The sequence below is a fragment of the Anabrus simplex genome, chromosome 4, assembly GCF_040414725.1.
Source record: "Anabrus simplex isolate iqAnaSimp1 chromosome 4, ASM4041472v1, whole genome shotgun sequence".
Classification (NCBI taxonomy): Eukaryota; Metazoa; Arthropoda; class Insecta; order Orthoptera; family Tettigoniidae; genus Anabrus; species Anabrus simplex.
The window spans coordinates 380,565,238-380,591,404 of NC_090268.1; the positions used below are offsets into that span (position 1 = coordinate 380,565,238).

The following is a 26,167-nucleotide window of genomic DNA, read 5'->3' on the forward strand; positions in this document are numbered from 1 at the left end:
CAGGTACAGAGTATCAAAACCCCTAATCGAGAATGTACAATTACAGGATTTGGGCTCCGAGAGCCAGACACACAATTCTGAGCAATTAGCCCAACTTTACGATATACAGAATTCAACAAAGGGGCAGAAGACCCCAATCAAGCCCAGGAGCACTTGCTCCAAATTACACAGTAAAGCCTCCTCGAGGCATACAACACTCAATTTTCGAAAAAGAGCCACTCGCTCTCAACTTTAAGCCTATCAAAGGCCACACCAAACTCCACCTTCAAGTTGTCCTCTAAGGACATATACACAGGGGTAACATACCCAACCTACTGAGGTCTATTAAGTGAGAAAAGGTTAAGTACATGACCTCTAAAATAACAATTTGAGAGGAGGCGATCTGCACTCCTAATACATTTTGTTTAAAACCTAATCTGGCTCTAGGCCGCTAATGCAAGGGCTAATCCCATACTACAGAGGTGACTTTAGAAAAGAATAATTTACATTACATTAAGGAAGAATCAGTTGTGAGAAATAAGTTCACCTCAAAACAATATGAGCGGGAGCTCGAGAGGGTTAAGCACTCTCTATCCCAATATGTAGCTTTAAAAGATAATAGATGCTAAGAGTAGTTACATTTTAGGAAAAGGTTACATGGAGGAAACGCTTCGGACCCGCCCCGAGAGTTAAACTGCTGAGCTAGCAAGAAAAGAAGTTATTAAATGGCCATTATCTGGTTGTTGAGCTGCTGCCCGAAGAAAGAGGCGCTTCCCGCCCCCTGCTATGTACTTTACACACTGAAAGATGGTACAGAAGTGGCGCAGAGACCCTAAAATCAGCAGTTTATATACTCTCGCGGAAAGTTCGAGGCGTTTCGGGAAGGAAAACACCCGCCCACAATCCTTTTATTGGTGGATAAAGGAAACCCCTACACAAGATGAACAAGAAACACATTATTGGTGGAAAATTACTTAAAGAAATTCAGGATTGGCTAAATACAAAACAAGGGGAAAGAAAGGGTTAATATTGCCATCTGAAAGAAATTTAGCAAAGAACAAACTTTTGAAATTAAATTTTCTCAACAAAAACAGTTCTTTCACTTCGCACTAGGGTGCACCGTTGTAGTTCTTCAGTAGTGTCCTCTAGAAGAGAATGTTCACACTTCTTACTACAAGCAAAACAAAAATACATCGAAAACAACACAGTTCAGAAACTTCAAAATTTCCAAGTAGTGGCATCTTCAGGGTAACTTGAAAATTAACACATAAGACAAAGTTCAGACTTCTTCCAGTAGAGGAGTTTCAACTGGCGCAAAGTTTAAATAAGCGGCGTGGAGGTGTACCGCCCGGTACAATTATTTTTATTATTATTATTATTATTATTATTATTATTATTATTATTATTATTATTATTATTATTATTAGGGTTGGAATTTTAATAGTGGATAATATTCAATAAATAAAAAATCAAATAAATAAATTTAAAGATAAATTCAATACCAATTTAAATTCAGAAATTGATCAGGACCAGTACGTTTTTAGAACAGGGATGGGAACAAGAGGAGCCATCTCAGGTCCCCGAACAATGTTGGAAAGGAAGATGGAGATGAATAGGAACACCTATGCAGCGTTTGTAGATACTGAAATGTGATAACGTGAGTTGGGAAAAACTGTTTAAAATTCTTAAAGCTACATGTTTGGACTGGAAAGACAGGAGGCTGATCTTGCGACTCTATGAAGGACAGATCGCGATGGTAGGTATCGGAGTAAATAACCAGACAGCAGAAATCAGGAAAGGTGTAAGGCAGGGCTGCTCCCTCTCACCATACCTTTATAATATATTCATTGAAAAATCCATAAATAGTTTAAGGCAAATATCAAAGGAGTAAACATAAAAGGGCTCCATATCCAATGCATTCGATTTGGAGATGACATATCAATTGTGGCAGACTCCGAGAAAGAGTCGTACAAGTTGCTTAATGTATTGTCGTCAGAATTGTTAGATTAACATTAATGTCAAGAAGACCAACATAAAACAACCTGAACGAATGCACACGAACATCAAGCTTACTGACAAGATAGAGGAACAAGTCCCAAGAATCCCTTATCTGGGAAGCCTTATTACCAACGATAAAAGTGAAGCAAATATATCAAAAGGCGAATAGTACCTGCTAAACAGGCGTTTAGTAATACGAGAAATCTTTTAATCAGTGCAAATTTAGATTTTGGAATTAGGAATAAATTTGAAATTTCTTTTGTACGGAGTATGGCTGTGAATCTTGGGCAATAGGAGTTAAGGATTCGAAATGACGAAGCGTTTGAATGTGGGTCTGAAGACGAATGCTAAGGATTTTTTTTTTGCTAGTTACCCTACGTCGCACCGACACAGATAGGTCTTATGGCGACGAAGGGACAGGAAAGGCCTAGGAGTGGAAAGTAAGCGGCCGTGGCCTTAATTAAGGTACATCCCCAGCATTTACCTGATGTGAAAATGTGTAACTACGGAAAACCATCTTCAGGGCTGCCGACAGTGGGGTTCGAACCCAATATCTCCCAGATGCGAGCTCACAGCTGCGCGATCCTAACCGCACGGCGCTAAGGATTCAAAGGACTGAAAAGAGAACAAACAAAAGCTCTAGAAGAAATTCAAGGGAAGGGAGAACTGATGGTAACGGTACAAAGAAGAATAGTTAAATTCACTGGCCACGTCCAGCGACACAATACATTGAACCGATAATTCTAAGTTCAAGGGTTCAACCTTTCTTACCAATCTTCTGTAGGGAAACATCATAGGAAAAACGGCCGAGGACGGCCGAAGAAAAAACTCCTTCAGGACTTGGCACAGAGTCTCCATTATGGTTCTTATTATAAAATGAAACGAGGAGCTGAGGACAGGAAAGAACGGTTGCATACACAAGACGTCGCCTTTAGACACTGGTGATGATGATTTAATTACAACAGATACAAAAGAGATTCATGTTACCAAGTTTTACCGTCCTTCAAGTTAGTCACCAGCATTGTGTACAATCTGTTGCCAGCGATGTGGAAATCGTAGGATACATTTAGCAGCGCCTGCAGTGTTTATAGTTCGAATGGAGCGGTCTACTGCCTGACGAATCTCCGGAGCAGTTCTGAAAGGAATGCCAAGAAGCGGTTCCTTCTTCTTACGAATCAATTCAAAATCATAAAGGCTTGTATCCTGGAAATATGGTGGATAGTGCATCAATTCCTGGCCCTATTGACCGAAGAATTAATCCACAGCTTGCGATGTTTGTGGCCGAGCGTTTTCGTGTAAAAATGATGCGTGGGTTCTCCAGAAAGTGTCGTCGCCTTCTTCTCAAGACTGGTCGTAGGTTGTGTTCCAAAAATGAACAGTAATGCTGCGCATTGACGATCTGATGTGCAGGAATATGATGCGTTAGAATAACACATTCACAGTCGTACTCGAGAATAACCGTAACATTCATATTCCTGGTGTTCTGATGAACATCCGACCGTCGTGGAGACCCGTAATGACACTATTCGTTCGATTGGCTTTTCAGTAGTGGTAAGTACGATTTGGTCCATGTCTCATCTAGCGTAATGGTACGGCGTAAGAAAGCCTCTCCTTCGCGTTCATAGCGCTCCAAGTGGTTACGAGCAGCGTCGTGTCATAACCATTTCTGCATTTACGTCAAATCACGCGAAACCCATCGTGATGCAATTTTTCTCGTGCTCAGGATTTCTTTCAGAATATGAAGCACAGCTGAGTACGCTAATCAGGTGTCTCGGGCCAGCTCACGAATCGTATCGCGTCGATCAGTGTCCAATACCGCGGTAAGATCATGCATGTCTTCAATAGCACTAGGACGACCTGTTCGACGTATGTCTGCTACATTTTGCTGTCCCTCGTTAAAGGGTTTTACTCACCGTGCCACTGTTCTGTAAGGCAATGAAGATTCCCCCTAAGCCTCTTGAAGATCTTGATGACACTGTCGTGCTGTAAACTCCGTTCTTCCTGTTTCGAGAACGTCCTGACGACACTACCACTCCCTTCGTAATGTCCAGGCCGTACTGTACCTCTGATGACGTCACGCTTTGGGGGGAACTTGAAGGCGATACGCATACGCTCCGCTTGAATAACACACTCGTTTAAATTACTTAAAGAACTGTTAACACCTTATAAAACCAAAATCTATCGTCAAAAATTTGTTAATTCTGACATACAACGCATATTCTTCTGCGTAACGTTCTATTTCTCGCGTATATACGTTCGTTTGCGTGAGTACAGCCTAACATTTTGAGACATATTCTTGCGATTTTATCCATTTTCTGGTCAACTGGAACATTCACATCATACACACTGACAGAAAACATGCAGCCAATTACCATACTATTTATTACAAATATAAATTATTTCTGTACCTCACTGTTTCCACTTCATGAACACTGCAGCTTTCCTGGACCTCTTACAGGAAGTTACATCAGTAAGGAGTAGGTCTGCTCTCTTTGAAGCACTTTGTTGAATACACAAGTCGGTGTGAATTTTGGAAAAATTATTTAAAAACATTTTCACCCAAATATATATACACTGTCCGGCCAGGTCTTCCAATTTCTTCCCGCAGTCACAAATTACTAGGGAATCTGCCAACTGCATTGACTCCAAAGCCAAGGATATTGTGACACACTTAGGATTGTCTGAATTTAGAAATACCATCTTATATGTATCTGACACTAACACACAAAATACTTTGTACACCTCAATTCTAAGTTCTATTGACATGTCTGATGGATACTTTAAGCCCCCTCGATTTAGGAAATTCAGATATCTTACTTCTGGAGATAATTCATATATAAGATCTGAATCTGTCAGAAGATAACATTTACATAAATCACACTGCTGTTTGATACTCTTTTTTGTTGTTGTTGCTATTTGCTTCTCGTCGCGCCGACACAGATAGGTCTTACGGCGACGATAGGACAGGAAAGGTCTAGGAATGGGAAGGAAGTGGCCGTGGCCTTAATTAAGGTACAGCCCCAGCATTCGCCTGGCGTGAAAATGGGGAACCACGGAAAACCATCTTCAGAGCTGCCGACAGTGGGGTTCGAACCCACTGTCTCCCGAATACTGGATACTGGCCGCACTTAAGCGACTGCAGCTATCGAGCTCGGTGATACTCATAAATAAGACTTGCATCTTCAAATACACCGAATTCAGATAAGCCATAGGTCTGATTACATAAAAATACAGGACCTACCTAATGGGACCCATGTTTATGACATAATAAAAAAATTTACCTCACCATCTGGACGTGACACTCTTATTTCTCTCAGGATGTGATTTTCAGGAAAGTGCTTGATACACACAACTGTGTTTTGATTAACTATTAAATTCTCCCTGGGAATAGCCTCCTTCCATAACTAAACTAGTTCTTCATCAAAAGGAAACACAAATACCGGAGTGTACTCTCCTTGTTTATAATTGGCTTTGCAGCCAGGCACACAGCAACTCTAAGGCATGGTGATTTCCCTCACTGATCATCTTAATTCAAGTATATACAATTCGTGGTTAATAATAAAACACAGAATGCAGAAACTCAATTAATTTTACACTATAAATATAACTTTACACAAATAAACTACAAAATTAAAACACCGAAGAACGATCTTCTTAACCTATATCTTCACATAAATACACGCTCACACTAAGTTTTCTTCACTAATTAACGACTTTCCACTTAATAATGCAGTCGATGACGACTCATTCTCACATATATCTGAGTGAACATGCAGCCATCGTTAAAAGTTTCAATAAAACTGCGAAAAACTGTGTTTAACTCTACTAACTCATGTGCTAAACTTCCCCCCTAACGATCAGCTGATTGCTTTCCCGCGCTAGTTACAATACGGCCTGGACATCACGAAGGCAGTGACACTACCTTCCTCTCCGCAGTTCGCATGCGCCTGATATGGGAAGGGAAAGTCCATGTGCTCTGAGGTAAGGTAACCTGTGCTATCAGCGACGTTATTAGGTTCTGTTGTATGGCTTCTCTAGAGCAGTGTTGCCACTGTTAAAGTCCCAACCTTGGTATTATTATTTACAAGTTGCTGTGCATCGCACGGACACATACAGGCTTTATGGCGACGATGGGGTAGAAAAGGACTACCAGTGGTACGGAAGCGTCCGTGGCCTTAATTGAGGTACAGCCCCAGCATTTGCCTGGTATAAAAAATGGAAACTACGGGAAACAATATTTAGGACTGCCGACAGGGTGGTTCAAACCCACTATCATCCGAAAGAAAGTTCATAGCTGGTCAATCCTAATCGCACGGCAAATACGCTCGGTGAACCGGAACTCGTTTGGATGACCCAAGGCTGATGATTTAATAAAATTTGTCGAGCAAACACCAAACGCGTCAGCAGATATTCATTGCAAGTAAACATCACTCCACGTGGCCTATCAAAACCAAACCCCATGGCACTACAGACCTTGAAGGGCCTTGGCCTACGAAGCGACCGCTGCTCACCCCGAAGGCCTGCAGATTACGAGATGTCGTGTGGTCAGCACGACGAATCCTCTCGGCCGTTATTCTTGGCTTTCTAGACCGGGGCCGCTATCTTACCGTCAGATACCTCATCAATTCTAATCAGGAAGGTTGAGTGGACCTCGAACCAGCCCTCAGGTCCAGGTAAAAATCCTTGACCTGGCCGGGAATCGAACCCGGGGCTTCCGGGTAAGAGGCAGGCACGCTACCACTATACCACGGGGCCGGCTTTCCACTTGGCTTACTGAATGAGCTTCCTTTCGCCTTCAAATATCCCCCTACCGAGCTCGATAGCTGCAGTCGCTTAAGTGCGGCCAGAATCGAGTATTCGGGAACTAGTAGGTTCGAACCCTACTGTCGGCAGCCCTGAAAATGGTTTTCCGTGGTTTCCCATTTTCACACCAGGCAAATGCTGGGGCCGTACCTTAATTAAGGTCACGGCCGCTTCCTTCCCACTCCTAGCCCTTCCCTGTCCCATCATCGCCATAAGACCTATCGGTGTCGGTGCGACGTAAAGTAACTAGCAAAAAAGAATATATCCCCCTACCTGTATTAGGTTTGGTAGTGCGATTTTGGAAATTCGGAAACCAATTTCCCCCCACCGATCCACAGAACGAGTAGTTCAAATGTACACTTTCCTCACTCGCTGTAATTTTTGTTGTTAGATTAATTCTCAAATGCAACTTAAAAATGTGTCTTAGATTTTAAAGTATAATATTTCCAAATATTGGTTGATTATCTTTTACATTCACGTAAGTTAAGGATACTGGTACGTGACTAATTGTAGAAGATGAACCGTTTGTTTTATATCATATTAAATTTCTTAAGATTCTGAATACAAATTGATATTGCGTTATGTTCGTTTTTTAATTTAGTTCCAAATTAGCGGTTTAAAAATGGCATCAATTGAGACAAACCCTCTCCAAGCAGCAGCGACATGATCAATTTAAAACAAATGATATATATGTTGACGTTGATGCTTTCATGACCGCCACTTGTAGGCATTATAAGGGCTTTTCGACTTATGCCGTGTCAAGACAACTACGTGGAACTCCTTACGTTTCGCAGACAATTTTTCTCCGCGTCTTCAGAATAAGCTATAGACTGTTCACGAGGAAGACTTCTACAATAATGAGGGTTTGGATTTAATAGTGCTTTACCGTAGGAGCTGTAGTGGTAAAGTCATTCGTCACAACCGCTGTCAGTCAGACACTTGAGCAAGACGTGCAGAGGGAACTAAGTGCAGTACAAAGCACCCACGATGCCTCGCACATGCGTTAGACAGCCTATCCTCCAACTGACAGCATTTGACAGCGGTCGCGTTGTGGGACTGCAAGAGGCTGGTCAGTGGTACTTACCAAGATGGTACCAGGTGCTAGGCATATGGGCTATTCAGATATCACAGTGGCCCGATGTTGGACTGAATGTGTGCATGAGGGCAGCCAATCACGTCGTGCAGGTTAAGGTCGTCCAGGAAACACCACCCCGAGGGAGGAAGGTCGTATAGTGCGCCAAGCATTGCTGGATCCCATAACTTCGGCACTCGCCATACGCGAACATGTACTGGAGACTCCACAACATTCTGTGAGTTCCCGCACAGTGTCTCGACGACTCGCATCCGCCGGATTGGGGTCCTGCCGTCCCATGCGTCGATTGCCACTGACACGAGAACACCAACGCCTGCGTTTGGAGTGGTGCCTTGCCCGGAAGCTATGGACGGAGAACGACTGGCGTGGTACCATGTTCAGTGATCAATCCCGCTTCTCCATTACCTCCGATGACCATCGTGTGCGGTTTTGGCGGCGTCGAGGTCAGAGGGCAGATCCTGCCCATATTGTGGAAAGACTCGCAGGCGTAATCCCTGGCATCATGGTGTGGGGATCCTTAGGATATGTGTACGGGTCACCTCTAATAGTGCTTCGACAGACTTTGACGGCACAGTGATACGTCACAGACATTCGGTGTCCACACGCCCTACTCCTTATGATAAAGTACCCTGGGACAGTGTTCCAAGAAGATAATGCACTTCCACACACACCACGCGTGTCTATGGACTGCCTAGAGCATGTTGAGCTCCTCTCGTGGCCAGCAAGATCCCGGACCTCTCCATCATTGAACACGTGTGGGATGACATTGGAAGGGGACTCCGGGATCTGGAAGGACAGCTGCTACAACTGTGGATGAACTTGCCTCAGGAGAGGATTCAAATGCTGTTTTACTCCATTCCGAACCGCATGCGGGCATGCATTGCGACCGAAGTTGTGGGGGTGCGACACCCTACTGACCTGATGCCAATATTCCACCTGTAACAGCCGACGGCCTTGTCTCTTTCATCCCATATTGTAATCAGTTCAATAAAGGCAGATGGTCTTTCAGCATATGTAGTTTCATACACTTTCAATCACTCCTTCTTGGTGCTTAACTTTTATTCCGGGCAGTGTATATTATAATAAATATAGCGCTAGTATATATATATATATATATATATATATATATATATATATATATATAACTATCAATGTCAGGAGTATTTTTAAGAGATTGATTTGGTTTCTGCAGCTGTGCCTCTGTGGAAAATGTTGATGATGCTTGCTTGTTGTTTAATGGGGCCTAACACCTAAGGTCATCGGCCCTGTGGAAAATGTAGCCTCATGTATAATTACTCGCTCGTAATGAATTTAAGGCAACAAATTAATAAGAAACAATATTTTAAAACATTTCAACTATCACTATGAATGATTGAAAAATATCCTAGCATTAAAAGTACACTGGAGAGCGGACTTTAATGCAGTAACAGATTAGAACGCAAACTAAACGAAATGAGTATCAAGTATAGGCTAATCTGCACAGCGATCATGCTACGAGACTTGCATAAACATTAGGGGTTCGGCCCATCAGAATTATACATGTTACTCTCACTACATTACGGATGAGCGGCCTAGATGTAATCTCCTAACAACCAAATTAATTTGCACTCTAACTTATTACTGGAAAGAAAAACCCGGGTTCTAAATCAATTACTCACCTCATGTCTCCCTGTTGTAAGGTCACTTCTTCGAATACGACACGTATACGCTCCTTCAATCTGAAACAAAATGAGTTTTCTGCGTGTAAAGTACTAATGTTGTTACACTCTAAGAAGAAACTGAAATTATAATGAACAACAACATATTACCCAGAGGTCAACAAAGGAAAGGCATCCATATACAGTTCATTCTCATGGACGATTAGAAGGTAACAATTCAACATTCTTTACCTCGAAATTAAGTAAACACACTAGTTAGTCGTCCTTCTGGTCACCTTTACCTCAAAAAATTAAGCAGGTAGAGTGACACTAGGGATATACACATCTAAATATGCCAACAAGTAATTTGAAAATTTTTCACTCTCTAACGGGGTAACGGAAACTTCTAGGTGAGCCGAGCATAATATTATGGCTTTGGCCAGGCACCACCCGAAATAAACAAGGGATAATGAAATGCAGTTATTCAGATATCAACACATTTCGATTCAGCGTGTCTGTTACGAAATTGTGTACACTAATTTATGTACAAATTAAATATGAAATTTACAAGTGATGCTACATAGTGTATACCACCGAGCTTGATAGTCGCAGTCGCTTAAGTGGGGCCAGTATCCAGTATTGGGGAGATAGTGGGTTCGAACCCTACTGTCGGCAGCCCTGAAGATGGTTTTCCGTGGTTTCCCAATTTCACACCAGGAAAATGTGGGGCTATACCTTAATTAAGGCCACGGCCGCTTCCTTCCACCTCCTAGCCCCTTCCTGTCCCAATGTCACCATAAGACCTATCTGTGTCGGTGCGACGTAAAGCAACTTGTAATGTATTGTACACCAAAACGTTATTTTAGTCCTAAGAGTAGTCCGTGGATAGGAGAGGTGACTAAAGGGGTAACCTCCTTGTCGAAACAGCCCCGAAGGGCTTTGGCCTGCCAAGCGACCGTTGCTCAGCCCGAAGGCCTGCAGATTACGAGATGTCATGTGTTCAGCACGACCATTCCTCTCAGCCGTTATTCTTGGCTTTCTAGGCCGAGACCACTATGTCACCGTCAGATAGCTCCTCAATTGTAATCACGTAGGCTGAGTAGACGTCGAACCAGCCCTCTTGTCCAGGTAAAAATCTCTGACCTGCCCGGGAATGGAACCCGGCACCTACGGGCAATAGGCAGGCACGCTATCCCTACACCGCGTAAATGGGAACCAGGGGCTCTAAATTTGAAAGTATTTGTTGGCGACCACGATTCCCATTGCTGTTTCTGGCACTGATTCCTCTTACTTGTGTCAGCCTCCTCGTTTTCATATTTACTATCTTACCTCCCTTGGTCAATTAGGCTACTGTTTTTTACCATTCTGATGGTATTGGGTTTAAGAGGCGTATGGAGTACTTCATTTGGACACCCTTCGTGGCCCATCCCTTTCTTTTGCTGATAACTTAATTTTTTCGAAGTATCGTACCACTTCCATCTTCTCTCTGATTAGAATTAACAGGGGATGCTTGCCCAGGTACACATAAAATAATATGCAACACTACCACCACCACCACCACCACCACCACCACCACCACCACCACCACCACCACCACTCCTGATAGTGTTCTTTCATTTGTTAACGTTGAAAACATTTCTTAGCAGACAAGCTAGGGGTCCTCATACGACGAAAAACGTAAAATTGTGAGTCATAGAAAGCTCTATCAAACTGAAAAGACGAATTTCGAAATCATTCACGACCTAAATGAAGTTCGGGGAAAACAGCCTAACATAGCTTGTCTCTCTACTAGTTTTGATTCAAATCCTAGCCAAATTAACTTGTTTACATAATTATTTCTGTAATATGTTCCTTGGTTCAATGCCCTCACGTATTGTTTGATTTTTTTAAAAAAAATGTCCACACCGAATGTAGTTATAAGGTCTGAACTGAAACTGTGCATTGACTCACATTAGCGCTCGTAGTGGTGCTTAAGTGCATCTCTGCATTGATTCACATTAGCGCTCGTAGTGGTAGAAAACGGCAAACTGCTAATCTAATCGACCGGATAACGATGATTAAGAAATGGATTGCAATATTTAGGAATAAATAAAGAATATATTTCCATGCTGTTGTTGTTTGAGTCATCAGTCCATAGACTGGTTTGATGCAGCTTTCCATGCCACCCTATCCTGTGCTAACCTTTTCATTTCTACGTTGAATCCTACATCTGCTCTAATCTGCTTGATATATTCATACTTTGGTCTACCCCGGGTGTCTTAAGGTGTGTCCTATCATTCTATCTCTTCTTCTCGTCAAATTTAGCCAAATCGATCTCTCAGCAATTCGATTCAGTATCTCTTCATTCGTGATTCGATCTATCCATCTCACCTTCAGCATTCTTCTGTAACACCACATTTCAAAAGCTTCTATTCTCTTTCTTTCTGAGCTAGTTATCGTCCATGTTTCACTTCCATACAATGCCACGCTCCACACGAAAATCTTCAAAAACATCTTTCTGATTCCGATATCAATGTTTGAAGTGAGCAAATTTCTTTTCTTAAGAAAGCTCTTCCTTGCTTGTGCTAGTCTGCATTTTATGTCCCCCTTACTTCTTCGTTATATTTTATATACGTATACCTAAAATTCGTAGCTCATATCCCTAGGATGTTTTCAACATTGAGTTGCTTGACGGAAGGGATAGAACTGTGGATTATATTGTCTGAGGACGCATTCAACATGCACTAGTTTCGTTGCGTATAGGACTGAGAGGGAGGGAAAGTTTTCGGGTTTGCGAAAGAGAGATGTCCTGAGCGGAAAGGACGTTGAGAAGTAGACGGGAACTAAATGATTGATATTGACAAAGAGTTCCTCCATAGTTTCAAAGCCATATTTAGGACGGTGAGTCTTATAACAAGACGCAGGTTTATACATCAAAGTGATTTCTAAATCACACGTACGATGACAAGAGTTCAATTTATATCATTGCAAATAGGAAGGACCAATGCCCCTAGCAACAAGTGTCTGCTTCAACGTCGGCATGGTGCCGTCGGGTGATAACATACCGCCGCCATCTGGAGGTAAAAAGTATTACTAGCCGGGCAGCTATCACTTAGTGTATTTCCCTGTATCCACGGTATCCCCTGTCTGTCGTAAGAGACGATTAAAAGGGACATCAGGGGTTCTCAGTTTGGGATCGCGGATTCGCAAGCACGGGAGCCTTAGCTGAGGCCTAGTATTGCTTCTGCTTACTTGTGTCACGTTTCTTAGTTTCATCTTTCCTACCCCACCCCTCCTGTTCAAATCTGGTTCTTTTCTGATCCCATCGGTAATAGGTTGCGATGCCTTGGGAGTCTTTCATGTGCATGTACTTCGTCGCCCTGTCCGACTCCGTGGCTAAATGATTAGTATGCTGGTCTTTGGTCACAGGGGTTCCGGATTCGATTCCTGGGAGTGTAGGGAATTTTAATCATTATTGGTTAATTACGCTGGCGCGGGGGATGGATGTATGTGTCGTCTTCATCATCATTTCATCCTCATCACGACACGCAGATCACCTACGGACATCAAAGCAAAAGATCTGCATCCGGCGAGCCGAAATTGTCCTCGGATATTCCCAGTACTAAGGGCCATAAGCCGTTTCATTTTTCTATACTTCGTAAGTAACCTCTGTCTTTCTTTTCTCGATACCTTCATTTTCGAACTGTCTCACCTGTTCCTTAATAGAGGATGGTTCTCCATTTGCACTTCCTCTTAAAGCAATAATCACCACCACCACCACCACAAGCGGGTCATGTGAGGCGTTGCTTAATTCATCTGAGCGAGTTCTACAAGTAAAAATCAAATCAAATAAAAACATTCGAGAAAATTAAGGTGCCAAGAAGTACGATGGATTACTTGGCAAAATATCGGGACATACAGAAATTAAATGGATTTAAAATGATCGAAACCCCATTTGAGAGGATAGGGTGGCTTGTCAGAATTCCATGAAAAACATGATTAACAATGTTTAGTGTCAAAGGTTTGTAGCGAGTGTTCAAAATTTAAGGCAGCCAAGTGCTGTGAATCAAGTTCCGTGCATAACTATTACCTCAATGGTAGGATTTGGAACTGATTGATATCCTAGATATTGATTATCTTGGTCTGATCGATTTTCCCTCAAAGGTGTGTGAATTTGCTTTGAATTAAGAAATATCAAGGAAAGAACTTAATAATAATAATACGGTTATTTGCTTTACTTCCCACTAACTACTTTTACGGTTTTCGGAGACACCGAGGTGCCGGACGGTAATCCCTCAGGTGTTTTTACGTGCCAGAAAATCTACCGATTCGAGGCTGACGTATTTGAGCACCTCTAAATAACACCGGATTGAGCCAGGATCGAACCTGCCAAGTTGGGGTCAGAAGGCCAGCGCCTTAACCGTCTGAGCCACTCAGCCGGGCTGAAGAGTACTTGAAGCCCAAACAAGGTATCGAGAATACCTCTCACGTGATCATCTTCCATTGTAAATCAAAACTTGCAGGCATGACACTGACAATGCCCCGATCGTTCGTTCGTTCGTTCGTGGATTACTAACCAAGGATCTGGACTATATACCAATTAAATGAATTAACAAACGGCGTCTTATATCAAAGGAACAAGTACTGACAATAACATTAAGTATTCTAGGACGACAGTTCTCAGTCTGCCTCCTCCCCTGTAAGCGGGGTCACATCTTCTTTTTCCCCTTTTTACAATTTTGCTTTACGTCGCGCCGTCTTATGGCGAGTAGGGATGGGAAATGTATAGGAGTGGGAATGAAGTGGCCGCGGCCTTATTTAAGGTACAGCCCCAGCATTTTCCTGAAAACGGGAAACCTCCTTCAGGGCTGCCGACAGTGAGGTTCGAATCCACTATCTCCTGGATGCAAGGTGACAGCTGCGCGCCCTAAACCGCACGGCCAACTCGCCCGGTCATCATCTTCCAGTTCCCCAGGAAGACATTCGCTGTTTGAATCATCTGTTTGAATAACAAATCTCGGAGGTTATACTCATTACCAACGTGTGTATTGTATGCGTTCTATCATTCTAATTTTGAAGTTCTGGATGCATCACGTACTCCACCGTTTAGTATACCTTAAATCTACATATCGATAGCGTCTTTATGTGCAGTAATTTTGGGGAGACAGGTGATTTCCTTCAATGTATCTCCACCTGTGTAGTAGACGGTATGTTTCCCACCATCGTATCAGAACGATAATTATTCCACTCTAGCATTGAGTGTCTGAACCGTTTGGCAGTATCGGATGTGAATCTCGGTGGTATAAATGGCTATCCTGCTTGTAGCTAATTTTATATATTTTTTACGTACCTAGATATGTAATGCATGAATGAATCATGAATTTCAGTTTTACTCAATTCCGCATATTATACGCAACATGGGTTGAATTACTTCGGAACTGTACAACATCGGAAAGAGTACACACACACACGCGCGCGCGCGCGCGCACAGAAAGAGAGAAAGGGAGAGAGAGGAGTAATCTTGTAGGCCTATCGAGTGGAATATTAGAACATGACAGTATTTTTCTCCATCAGTTGAAATATATTCAATTAGCCTGAAAGAGTAATATTGGGATTAGGTAGAAGCGTGTCAGTCTTTGTGGTGTAATGGTTAGTGTGATTAGCTGCCACCCCCGGAGGCCCGGGTTCGATTCGCGGCTCTGACACGAAATTTGAAAAGTGGCACGAGGGTTGGAACGGGGTCCACTCAGCCTCGGGAGGTCAACTGAGTAGAGGTGGGTTCGATTCCCCCTCAGCCATCCTGGAAGTGGTCTTCCGTGGTTTCCCACTTCTTCTCCAGGCAAATGCCGGGATGGAACCTAAGGCCACGACCGCTTCCTTCTCTCTTCCTTGTTTATCCCTTCCAATCTTTCAACCCCCACCAAGGCCCCTGTTCAGAATAGCAGGTGAGGCCGCCTGGGCGAGGTACTGGTCATCCTCTCCAATTGTATCCCCCAACCCAGAGTCTGAAGCTCCAGGATATTGCCCTTGATACGGTAAAAGTGAAATCCCTTGGTGAGTCCGAGGGAAAAACCGACCCTGCATGGTAAACAGATAAAGAAGAAGAAGAAGAAGTAGAAGCGTTACGTGCCGATGTACCAGCGAAAAAACGCTGAAAGGTAGACTCCTAATCTAGTATATTTATATAAAAGTCAAATTTTAGAAATTGTTACTGGGGAAATTGCATAAATAAAAATGCCTACCCACGTTAATAAAAGCAAATGGTTTCAAAAAACAGTATTTTTAAAATTTTATTTTCTATCTTTCTTTCTTTCTTTCTTTCTTCTCCCTTCAATGCTGGGCTGAGTGGCACAGACGGTTGAGGCGCTGGCCTTCTGATCCCAATTTGGTAGGTTCGATCCTGGCTCAGTCCGGTGGTATTTGAAGGTGCTCAAATACATCAACCTCGTGTCGGTGGATTTACTGGCACGTAAAAAGAACCTGCAGGGCAAAATTCTGGCACCTAGGCTTCTCCAAAAACATTTGAAAAATACTTAGTGGGACGTAAAATCAATATAATTATTTCTTGAATATGTTTTTCTCGAAAATCCTGTAGGAAGTTTGGAATTATTTTCAAGGTATGCCTACGGACGTGCTACTTTCTCGGGAGTAGCTTCAATTCCTGTGGTTGTCATCGTATGCTCTTTATTGGATTCCAGGTGATGTCTTTGTTCCTTAATCCAATATACCTTACGAGTATTCTTACGTCAAGATTGGGGATGTTTGTATCATTAGCTCTAGTTTCTATTCGTATTTCAATGAATACTTTCCAGTAACATGAACATCTAAGTATACGTGTTTGAAATCTCTGGGAATCACTAGAAAAGTTGCAATTAAAATATTGATAATTTAATTCCTGAACATTTAATAGGATCTATTTCCTTGATGTACACTTCTATGCACTTCCAACTCCATTGAAATTACCTCCTTCATTGTCTCCGTTTCTGGGAATTGTTGTAAATCTCCACAAATATAAAAATGAAGCGACTTCTGCCGTCAAAAATGACATCACGTCTAAACCATTGAGTGGAAAACTTTCAGAAACATTCTACGACGGAGCTGTTACATGTCTATCTGTGTTTTATTTCAACGTTTTGAACTGAAAATGTTATAATTTGCGAAATTCTTTGCACAGAAACGCGTAATAAAGCAAAAGGAGACAGAGTCTGCTTCTTTCTTTCTCCATCAGGACCAAACAACTGCAGCAAATGAACTGAATTCTTGATTGGAAACAAAAACTGTGCTCATTGCCACAACAGTCGATTTCCATTTTACTGATAAAATATTGGCTGTGTGCCTATGACAGTGCGATAAAAACCGGGCTATACGATATTCAGTCTGCAACCAGTTCAAACTTTAGCTACACGAATGCGCCTGGTTCTAACAAGGGAAGGGCTGGTACCGGGGAATCAGGGATCTTAAGTAAATTTTGCACACACGTTAAATGAGCCAAGAATAACACAACGGCCAAAATATTTCTTTCGGAAATTAACTTATGCGACCTACAGAAAGCGTTAAATTTCGCGTGTTTTGATTTGGCACCCTCGGCTACGCAGAACCGCGCCACTAAATTCTTTTCTCTTCCGTTAGAAATTGCGTAGAACTTCGCGAAAATGATGTAGTGGTATTAGGAGAAATAATCTAATTCATGCTTTGACTGAAGGTCAATTAAGGCAATGAATACGACTGTTACAATGAAAATAAATGTTAACCAGTACAACAAGGGACATTACACACGAAAGAAAGTTACTCTTTATAGTTTCTGCAACAATGATGATCGTGGTACAAATGTTGAAAGCATAAGCGTTTCTACACCAACCACACCTAACAAAGCGAGGATAAGGACATAAGATCATATGTTCCATACCTTCCTTCCAACGCAAAAATAGCTTTGCCTATGTTGATTACCATTATACAAGCACAAACTTGTCCCATACAGCGACTATAAACGCACTTCTGCGTGGCCTCATATCAGCTGTTGGACGGTGTGATTTGCGGGTAGGGTATGGAGTAGCGGCCTGTTAAGTCAAGCGCACTAATTCAAACATAAGGAATTTAACGCTTTCTGTATGTCGCACGAGTTAATTTCCGAAATAAATATTTTGGCCATTGTGTTATTCTTGGCTCATTTAACGTGTGTGCAAAATTTACGTAAGATCGGTGATTCCCAGGTACACTCCCTTTGCTTGTAAATGCCACCTTCTGGGTATCAAAATTTGGGCTATGTTCCAACCGCCATGTAACTGGTTTTGTGGTTACTTGGAGGTCTTGGAGGTTTTGTGCGTGCTGCTTGTTGGCGTGAGATCAGTGTTTTAGGTGTGTTCTGCAGCTTTAATAATGGATATGCGTAAAATACGCCGTAAAAAGGGAGAGGAAAGTGTTTCCCAATTTAAGAAGAAGCGGAGGTCGGAGGGGAAAAGTTATGAGGAAATAAGAAACAAACTGTTCCTCCAAAAGAAGCCTCGTCTATTAAAGTAGCCCTAGAACGCTAATGTTAATCTTATAGGCTACAGTATCTTTATTCTAAGTTAGCGTGAGTAGGCCTAAGTCTGTTTTAAGGCTTAAGTTTTTCAGTTGTTAATTGTGCAGAGTGACAAACAAACAGGTTATTATTGTCAATAATAGCGATGCCTGTATTGCCTTGTTGGTTTACTTTTAGGTTGTATGCCTGTGCCGTTATGGATACAAGAACATTGGTTATGAAATGAAGAACAGATCAATATTTTTAACCAATTTTACAGCCTACCAGACAACGTGAAACAAAATTCATATTTAATGGGACTCTCAGGTCTTAGTGACGTTAATTTAAAAGTAGGCGATATGATTCGTTCACAGCTCCAAAAGAAAATCGTCAGAATGCAACGGTTTTCTTTTTACCTCCTGGTGGCAAGGGAAAACACGCACAGAAGCGTAAACAAAACCTTTTCATAAAGTTCACGTTATCACAAAGCGAATAGTCGAAACCCTAGTTGCAGCAATAAAGCGGGGTGACGTTACCTATATTGAACGCAAGGGCAACAAAACTTTCCTTTTCCCCACGTTTAAGTGATAGATCCCACCTCTACCACCTGAAGGGCGGTGGCCTGGGGCGTGAGAGTTTGGGTCGGAGAGACACAAGTGGGGAGGAAGACCAGTTCCTCGCCCAGGCTGCCTCACCTCCTATGTTGAACATGGACCTTGTGGGTGGGGGATAGGAAGATTGGAAAGGATAGCCAAGGAACGGGGAACGAAGCGGCCGTCGCCATAAGTAAGGTACCATCCAGGCATTTGCCTGGAGGAGAAGTGGGAAACTGCGGAAAACCACTTCGAGGATGGCTGAGGTGGGAATCAACCACCATCTACTCAGTTGACTTCCCGGGGCTGAGTGGACCCCTCATACAACTTTTCAAATTTCAGGGCAGGGACTGAAATCGAACCCACGCCTCCGGGGAGCAGCTAATCACACTAACCACTACATCAGAGAGGTGGACGGTTACAAAACTAAAGAAACATGTACAGGTAATAACGAATCATATTGAAAGTTTATCGAAAGAGGAAAGCCACTACCCTAGGCCAAAGGTTCAAATTTGTTTTAAATGATGATTTGAAGTAGAACAAGTTGCATACAGCTTTTAGACAATTCCATAATATTACAGTACCGACCTTATAGAAACAGTGAGAAACCACTTTCCAAAACTACGATTTCGGAAACCCAGAAAACATACGTGTACTGAAAATCTACAGCCTGCTTCCAGGCATTAGACCCGATCACGAATGGAATGAATAAAGCTCCCATCTAGCGGCGAGGATAGGAATTGTTCCGGCTGCCGAAGCCTGTCGCACTCCTCTTGGGAAATGATTAATGACTGACGGATGGAATGAAATGATATTGAAGAGTTTTTCTGGAATGAATGATGACAGGGAAAATTGGTGTAACCGGAGAAAAACCTATCTCGCCTCCGCTTTTTAGAGCACAAATCTCTAATGGAGTTGAAAGACACGTGTAATACGTGCGATTTGTTACACAAAAAAAAAAAAAAAAAAAAAATCCAAAATGACGAAAGGAACAAAGAATTACACCGCAATTCATCCTAAATTCACCACAGGAAAGTAGAGCGAGCCAGAGAAATTATGAAATAAAATCACGAAGAATCAGCAGCTCCTATAAGTGATACCTGTACATTTTCAGTCGACTTGCGAAAGCAAAGTCATCACCGTACAGGTCATGAAGGCCATTTCGGCACTTGATGTGGTACAGTGCTTAGCTCTACGCCCGGCCACCTTTGCCCCCAGGAATTAACCTGGTACTCATTTTTGGTGTAGGCTGAGTGAACCTCAGGGCCATGTGTACCTCAGGAAGTGGAAATCTCACTTCTGATCTTTTCTTACTTTCTGATGGGGGCCAACGGCCGTAGCCATGTTGAAACACCGGATCTCGTGAGATCTCCGAAGTATCATTGGGCGTGGTGAAGATTTGGCTGGGTTGCCATGCGGTGTTGGTGCGGGGGGGGGGGATAAGGGAATAGAGGAGCGGAAAGGAACTGGCCACCCTACCGTACGTAAACTCCGGCTCACGCACACCTCTGCGGAGGTTCGGACCTGCCTTCGGGCAGAATACACCCTTACCTTACCTGATGGGGAATCGATCTCACGTCCTTCCAGTTGTACCGAGCACGCCCTTACCGCCCCGGCCAGGCAGCTCCTTTGACTTACAGCAAGTGTTTTCGTTTCCAACGTTAACCCATTGCCAGATGTATTACTTACGACAGTTGTCTTATTTAAATTTGGGTTTGCACATGGCTGACAACATTCAGGAATTTATGTTTATTTGGCATGAGGGTTTGAGTAGCCGGTGAGGCAATGGAATCTCAAGTTGCATATTCAGAGGCATTAAAAGTAAAATAACAAACAAGAACTAAAGAATCGTACGGAGCGACAACTTCTCCTTGCTATTTGCTTTACGTCGCACCGACACAGATAGGTCTTATGGCGACGATGGGAGAGGAATGGCCTAGGAGATGGAAGGAAGCGGCCGTGGCCTTAATTAAGGTACAGCCCCAGCATTTGCCTGGTGTGAAAATGGGAAACGACGGAAAACCACCTTCAGGGGAGCGACAACTGTAGTGGCCAAAATAAGAATAAGATGCTATTGTTTCTTTGACTATATTTGGTTTCTAACAACTATGTTGATAAAGTTCAACATAAGTATGTTGTCCCAGGTCACACCTACTTAAGCCTACCTACCTACCGACCTTTTCACACTGAACTGATACTCTTTACTTATTACAACTTTTAATAACCTTTTCATATTTTTACGCGGGTAAATCAAAAAGTAAGTTACACTTCCAAGTTATGGCCATTTATGAAGCAACCTGCACATAGGCAACATGGTAATGACAACATACGATATAAGTTCACTTTCCACATAGTCCCCAAGAGACATTTCTCGGAACGGTCAACCAACGTTTCGATTCCGGACGCGTAGAAATCTCCTACGGCGCATTGTAACCACGTGGAAACAGCTGCTTTCACCTCCTCATCATTTCGGAACCGTCGTCTACCGAGATCCTATTTCAGGTTATCGAACCCATGATAAACGCTACGTCTGGACTCTACGGGGGGTGTTGCCACTATACCTCCTGCTTGAATCGCTGCAGCTGTTGGGACGTTTGTCGGGCGGTGTCAGGTGTTGCGTTATCGCGCAAGAAAATCACACCGGCGCTCAGTTTTCCCCTCCACTTTTCTTCAATTGCCTTACGCAACCGGTTCAAGGCTTGACAATACGAGGCCGAGTTGATTGTCGTGCCTTTAGGCATAACTTCCACGTGCAGCACACCCTCCATGTCAAGAACACTGTCGCCAATACCTTTGCTGCTGAAGGTTGGACCTTGGTCTCCTTTCATGGTGGTGGTGTTGTGTGCACCCATTCCATCGATGTTCTCTTTATTTTGAGGGTGAAGTGGGCGGACTCACGTTTCATACCCTGTGATGATTCGCCGCAGAAACTCGTTGCCTTCCACGGAATACCGTTGTAAAAATGCCAGTGATAGTTGGAAACGTTGTCCCTTGTAAACATCGGTGAGCAGACGTGGGATTCATCTCGGACACAGTTTAGAAACTCATAGGTGCTGGTGAACAGTAGAGAACACAATGCCATACGAAATGATCAGCATGCTGGCAATTTCCCCCAGTGTTATGCGATGATTCTCGGTCAACATATGCAACGATACGGGACGTTGCGGGCTGCCTTCACGAAATTCGTCCGTGAGATCCGTGCGTCCGGCATCAAATTGCTTACACCACTTTACAATACCTGAGAGAGAAATTACACGGTCACCATATATAGCAGTGATTTGACGATGAATATCCATGCAATTGAGCCGTTTAGCCCATAGAAATCTGATCTTTGCTCGCACCTCCAATTTGGAGTGAACATCCAGTTGACGCGCCATTGAGCCTAGACCGCTCTGCACACGCAACACGACGGGATACTACACTAACCTTCCTGTCGGACGTGTCAGCAGTTAATGTAGCTTGCTCCGTATTGGCCACGGTCTCGGCACAAAGCGCGCTCTCCCGGCGAGCTAGTGTACGTAACTTGCTTTTTGATTTACACTCGTATATACCCTAAAGAAAAGTGCTGCATCCTACATTTTTCAAATTAAATTATTTCAATAATAAAGTTTTTAATAACACTACTTTTTTACGTAGGGCCTACTATTAGACTTAAGTACTTTTATTGTTTTATGAATAACATTTATTAAGAACAACTTTTTTCGATGATGATGATGCTTGCTGTTTAAAGGGGCCTAACATCGAGGTCATCGGCCCCTAATGGTACGAAATGAGACGAAATGGAATGACAAATTAAAAGTCCAAAATCCTCCACTGACCAGAATTCAAAACGTGAGGACGAAGAATGAATGGATGGAGATGAATTTAAAACAATCAGTGGATGCGACCCGCAATGCCTTACATTCGCAGATTCTGACGTAAAACAATATGATTACTGTCCAAGGGACTGCTGCTATAGCATAACATTGAATCGATGATGCTTGCAGTCTAAAGGGGGTCCAAAATTCAAGTTATCGTCCCCTCATAATGGTACTTATCGCTAGGAATGTAGAACCATTGTATTTTTCATGTTGCGGTACTAATCAAAAGTAGCAGAGACTCGCGCTTCTCCACACATTATGGTACTACTCACAGGTTATGAAATTCGACATATACTACAGACCTATGGTTTTTTTCACATTGCGGCGCCATTTACAGGCAACGCAGCCCTATGGTGTTCAGCACATAAGAGTACTAACCACAGGGACCTTCCCCTATCCCGTGGTGTACTTCATATAGTGGGTACTAATCATAGGCAACGCAGAACCATGGTAGCTATCATCCCATGGTCCTGCTCATATGGTGGTACTAATCACAGGTACTGCAAAAGCCGACCGCACGGTGCTCCTGTGTGCTACTAATCACAAACCTATTTAGTACCTTATATAGTGGTACTACGCGCAAGTAAAAGCGACCCATGATGTTCTCCGCGTGGTGGTACTAATCACAAGTAGTTTCATGGTTTCAAGACAATCATCCCTTGGTCGCCCCTTTTAGTCGCCTCTGACGACAGGCAGGGGATACTGTGGGTGTATTCTTCGTCTGCGTCCCCCATCTACAGGGGGTTGTGTGTTTGGTCCGCGATCGGTACTTTATTTCCCTCAAGTCCGCCGGCAAGCCGGTTAGAACCCCCCCCCCCCATCCGCCACCTGGGGCGCGCCACGTGGGCATATCACCTCTCCCCCTGCTACGCCAGCGTAGTAGGTTCGTGGCAAATTTTTTCGCTTCTTCATCAAAATGTTATCCATCACCTGTTGTTTGCTAAATCTGCACTCATAAATCTCGTTTTCTATTATGTCATACTTCAGGGCACTTAGCCCAATTTTAAGGGCACATGCCTCTTTTCGTACAATGTTCAGATACATTACAAGATTAATATTCCATAGGTCATATTAAGCTTTTATGAGTGTTTATATATAAGTACTTCTGACTTTTTAACGCTTTTTTGGAGGAAAAATAAAAAAAACACTGTGACAATCTTTTCCTGTTTTTCTCAAACTAAGATTTTGGCACTTAGCTCTGTTTTTGTTTTCAGTCTACAATTTTGATAAAGATATGACTTATGCCGGATACGCAGATAAAATACAAGAATTTTCTGGTTTTACACTAAAAATTCCTTTCAAAACGATAGCAATTAATATATAGGTATTTACAGAACTGGTGCATAATTTGTCAGGTAAGAACTGCTAAATTGTGGAAGAAAGGTTAGTCCTGTCACACAATAAAACCAAGCATGTGAACTTTAAGTTTTCTACAAATATGTATTTTCTTACTTTCTCTAATGGTTACTCTTTTTTGTGCTAAGGTATGTTTCCAGAGCCTGTAAAACTCATCAACAATAGCGTCGTGCTAATTAACTGCTGTTAGTTGCTGCCTCCGCTATATTAATATATGGGTGCAACTGTACAAACGACGGGCAAAGAAGCTAACACAATAAAAGTGGTCTTCCTAGAAGGACAAAAGAACCTGCTGTGTCAATCATTTGTAAATAATAATAATATATTTTAACTTATTTCTTTTTTTTTTTTTTTTTTTTTTGTTTGCAAACCAGATTTTGTCAATTGCACTTTGCTGTAGATCATAGGCATTTGACGATATGCTTTATGGTTTCTATGCTTTAGCCACGTAGTTATTTTGTGTTACTTGTATTCTTTTTAATAATTCTCACATGTTATTTCAATTTTTGTTTTAGCTTACCGTGGATTGTAGGCTGTGCATTACGTTGTCCAAGGATGCAAATTGGGAAAGTAGCTAGGAACTTACAAGGATATTATAAACACCGTATCGCCTGAACTGGACTGTACTGGCTTCAATTTCTGTACAGATCAGTAACAAAGATAAGAGTTTCCGTTTTCGTCTCTTTCTTTTTGTAAATATTTTAATTCGTCACGTTTCTTTTATTAACTATCATAGTTCAACTCACGCATATCATTATTGTTCATTCCTTATTTCTGTCTTTACAATTTACTACGGCTTCTATCAACACCTGCTTACTAACGGGTTTTTAAGCCGGTCAGTAAATACACATATTCCTAATACGAGTACACTCCTGCCATTGTTCCCATCTGCTCGTACCAGCAATCATTCATATCGGACACTTCCGAATTACGAATAACATATCCTGAGAGCACCCAGCGTTTAATCTCGTAGAGCAAAGTAGGTCTGAAAACAGATCGATACATAGCAGTTTCGTTCGGGAGCAGACTTCTTTTCTCTTAAGAAAACCATTAATCGCAACTGTAAGCTTACTGCATTAGTATTGTGGTAACTTGATTCAATGTCACTCAGAGTACTACAACGCTGAGAGAATATACATTAGCGAGCAAGTTGGCCGTGCGGTTAGGGGTGAGAAGCTGCGAGCTTGCATTCTGGAGATAGTGGGTTCGAAACCCAATGTCGCAAGCCCTAAAGATGGTTTTCCGTGGATTCCCATTTTCTCACCATCCAAATGCTGGGGCTGTACCTTAATTAAGGTCATGGTCGCTTCCTCCTTACTCCTAGACTTTTCCTATCCCATCGTCGCCATAAGACCTGTCTGTGACGGTGTAACGTAAAGTAAGTTTTTAAAATAATGAATATATATATATCCTAAATGCTTGAAACAATCCACCTGTACCACTTTCGTATTTAATATCTTGCATTTAAACCCCCAGGGTTCCTTCCCTGATGAAATCACTTCGGTCTTGGAAATGACAATTTTCATATCATACTCCCTACAACTCTTAAAACTACAAGATATTAGACTGCTGGCTTGCAGCATAATCTGCCAGAAAGAACAATTCATCATCATATACCAAGCTCATTATTAGCTTTCTTCACCCAAAAAACCTTCCCTGCCGTTTGATAACAAATAGCAAATGATCGATATAAACTACGAACAACGAGGGTGAGATATTGCAGCCTTGTATAACCTCTCTAACTACTTCGAACCAAGGACTCATGTTATCATCAATCTTCACTGAAGCCACATTTTCTGTACAAATCCCTATGATTGATTGCTATAAATGAACCCTAATCACATGATCTCCCAGTACGGTCAACGTTTTTTGCCTTGGTATTCTGTAATTTGCCCTTCCTAGATCTACGAAACATAACTCCATGTTTCCCATAGAGCATTTTTCAATGAACTGACATACTGAAAATCTGATCCTGACATTCCTTCTTTGGTCTAAAACTGCACTGGTTTACATCCAGCTAACACTCTACCATTCACCGCGCTCTCCTTTCCAAAGTTCTTGCAAACACCTTGCATGGTAAAGATGAATGAAATACCACAAAAGTTGTTGCAAATATTCCTGTTCCCTTGCTTCAAATGCAATATCACTGTTTTAGTTCAAACTCACTCGCATTACTCGCCAAGTTTATTACTCTATGAAGCAATTCTGTGACTATGTTCTAATGATATTTCACCATCACAGGTCTAATTTCATCTATTCCTGCCACTTTATGACAATGCGGTTTATTTATCAATCTTCACACTTCCTCGAGTGCAGTTATAATATTCCTTCTGATTTATCTAATGTATTTACTCATGTTTCATTACTAT

At 42.3% G+C, this 26,167-nt stretch overlaps 1 protein-coding gene across 1 annotated transcript in view; it reads right to left on the minus strand.

Moving 5' to 3' along the window:
* LOC136872284 (neuropilin-1-like) overlaps positions 1–26,167 on the minus strand; it is a 534,693-nt gene that overhangs the window by 75,551 nt on the left and 432,975 nt on the right. The window contains exon 4 of the mRNA XM_068227416.1: positions 9,532–9,591. Coding sequence (XP_068083517.1) covers positions 9,532–9,591 — 60 coding nt within the window. The remainder of the gene's footprint in view (positions 1–9,531; positions 9,592–26,167) is intronic.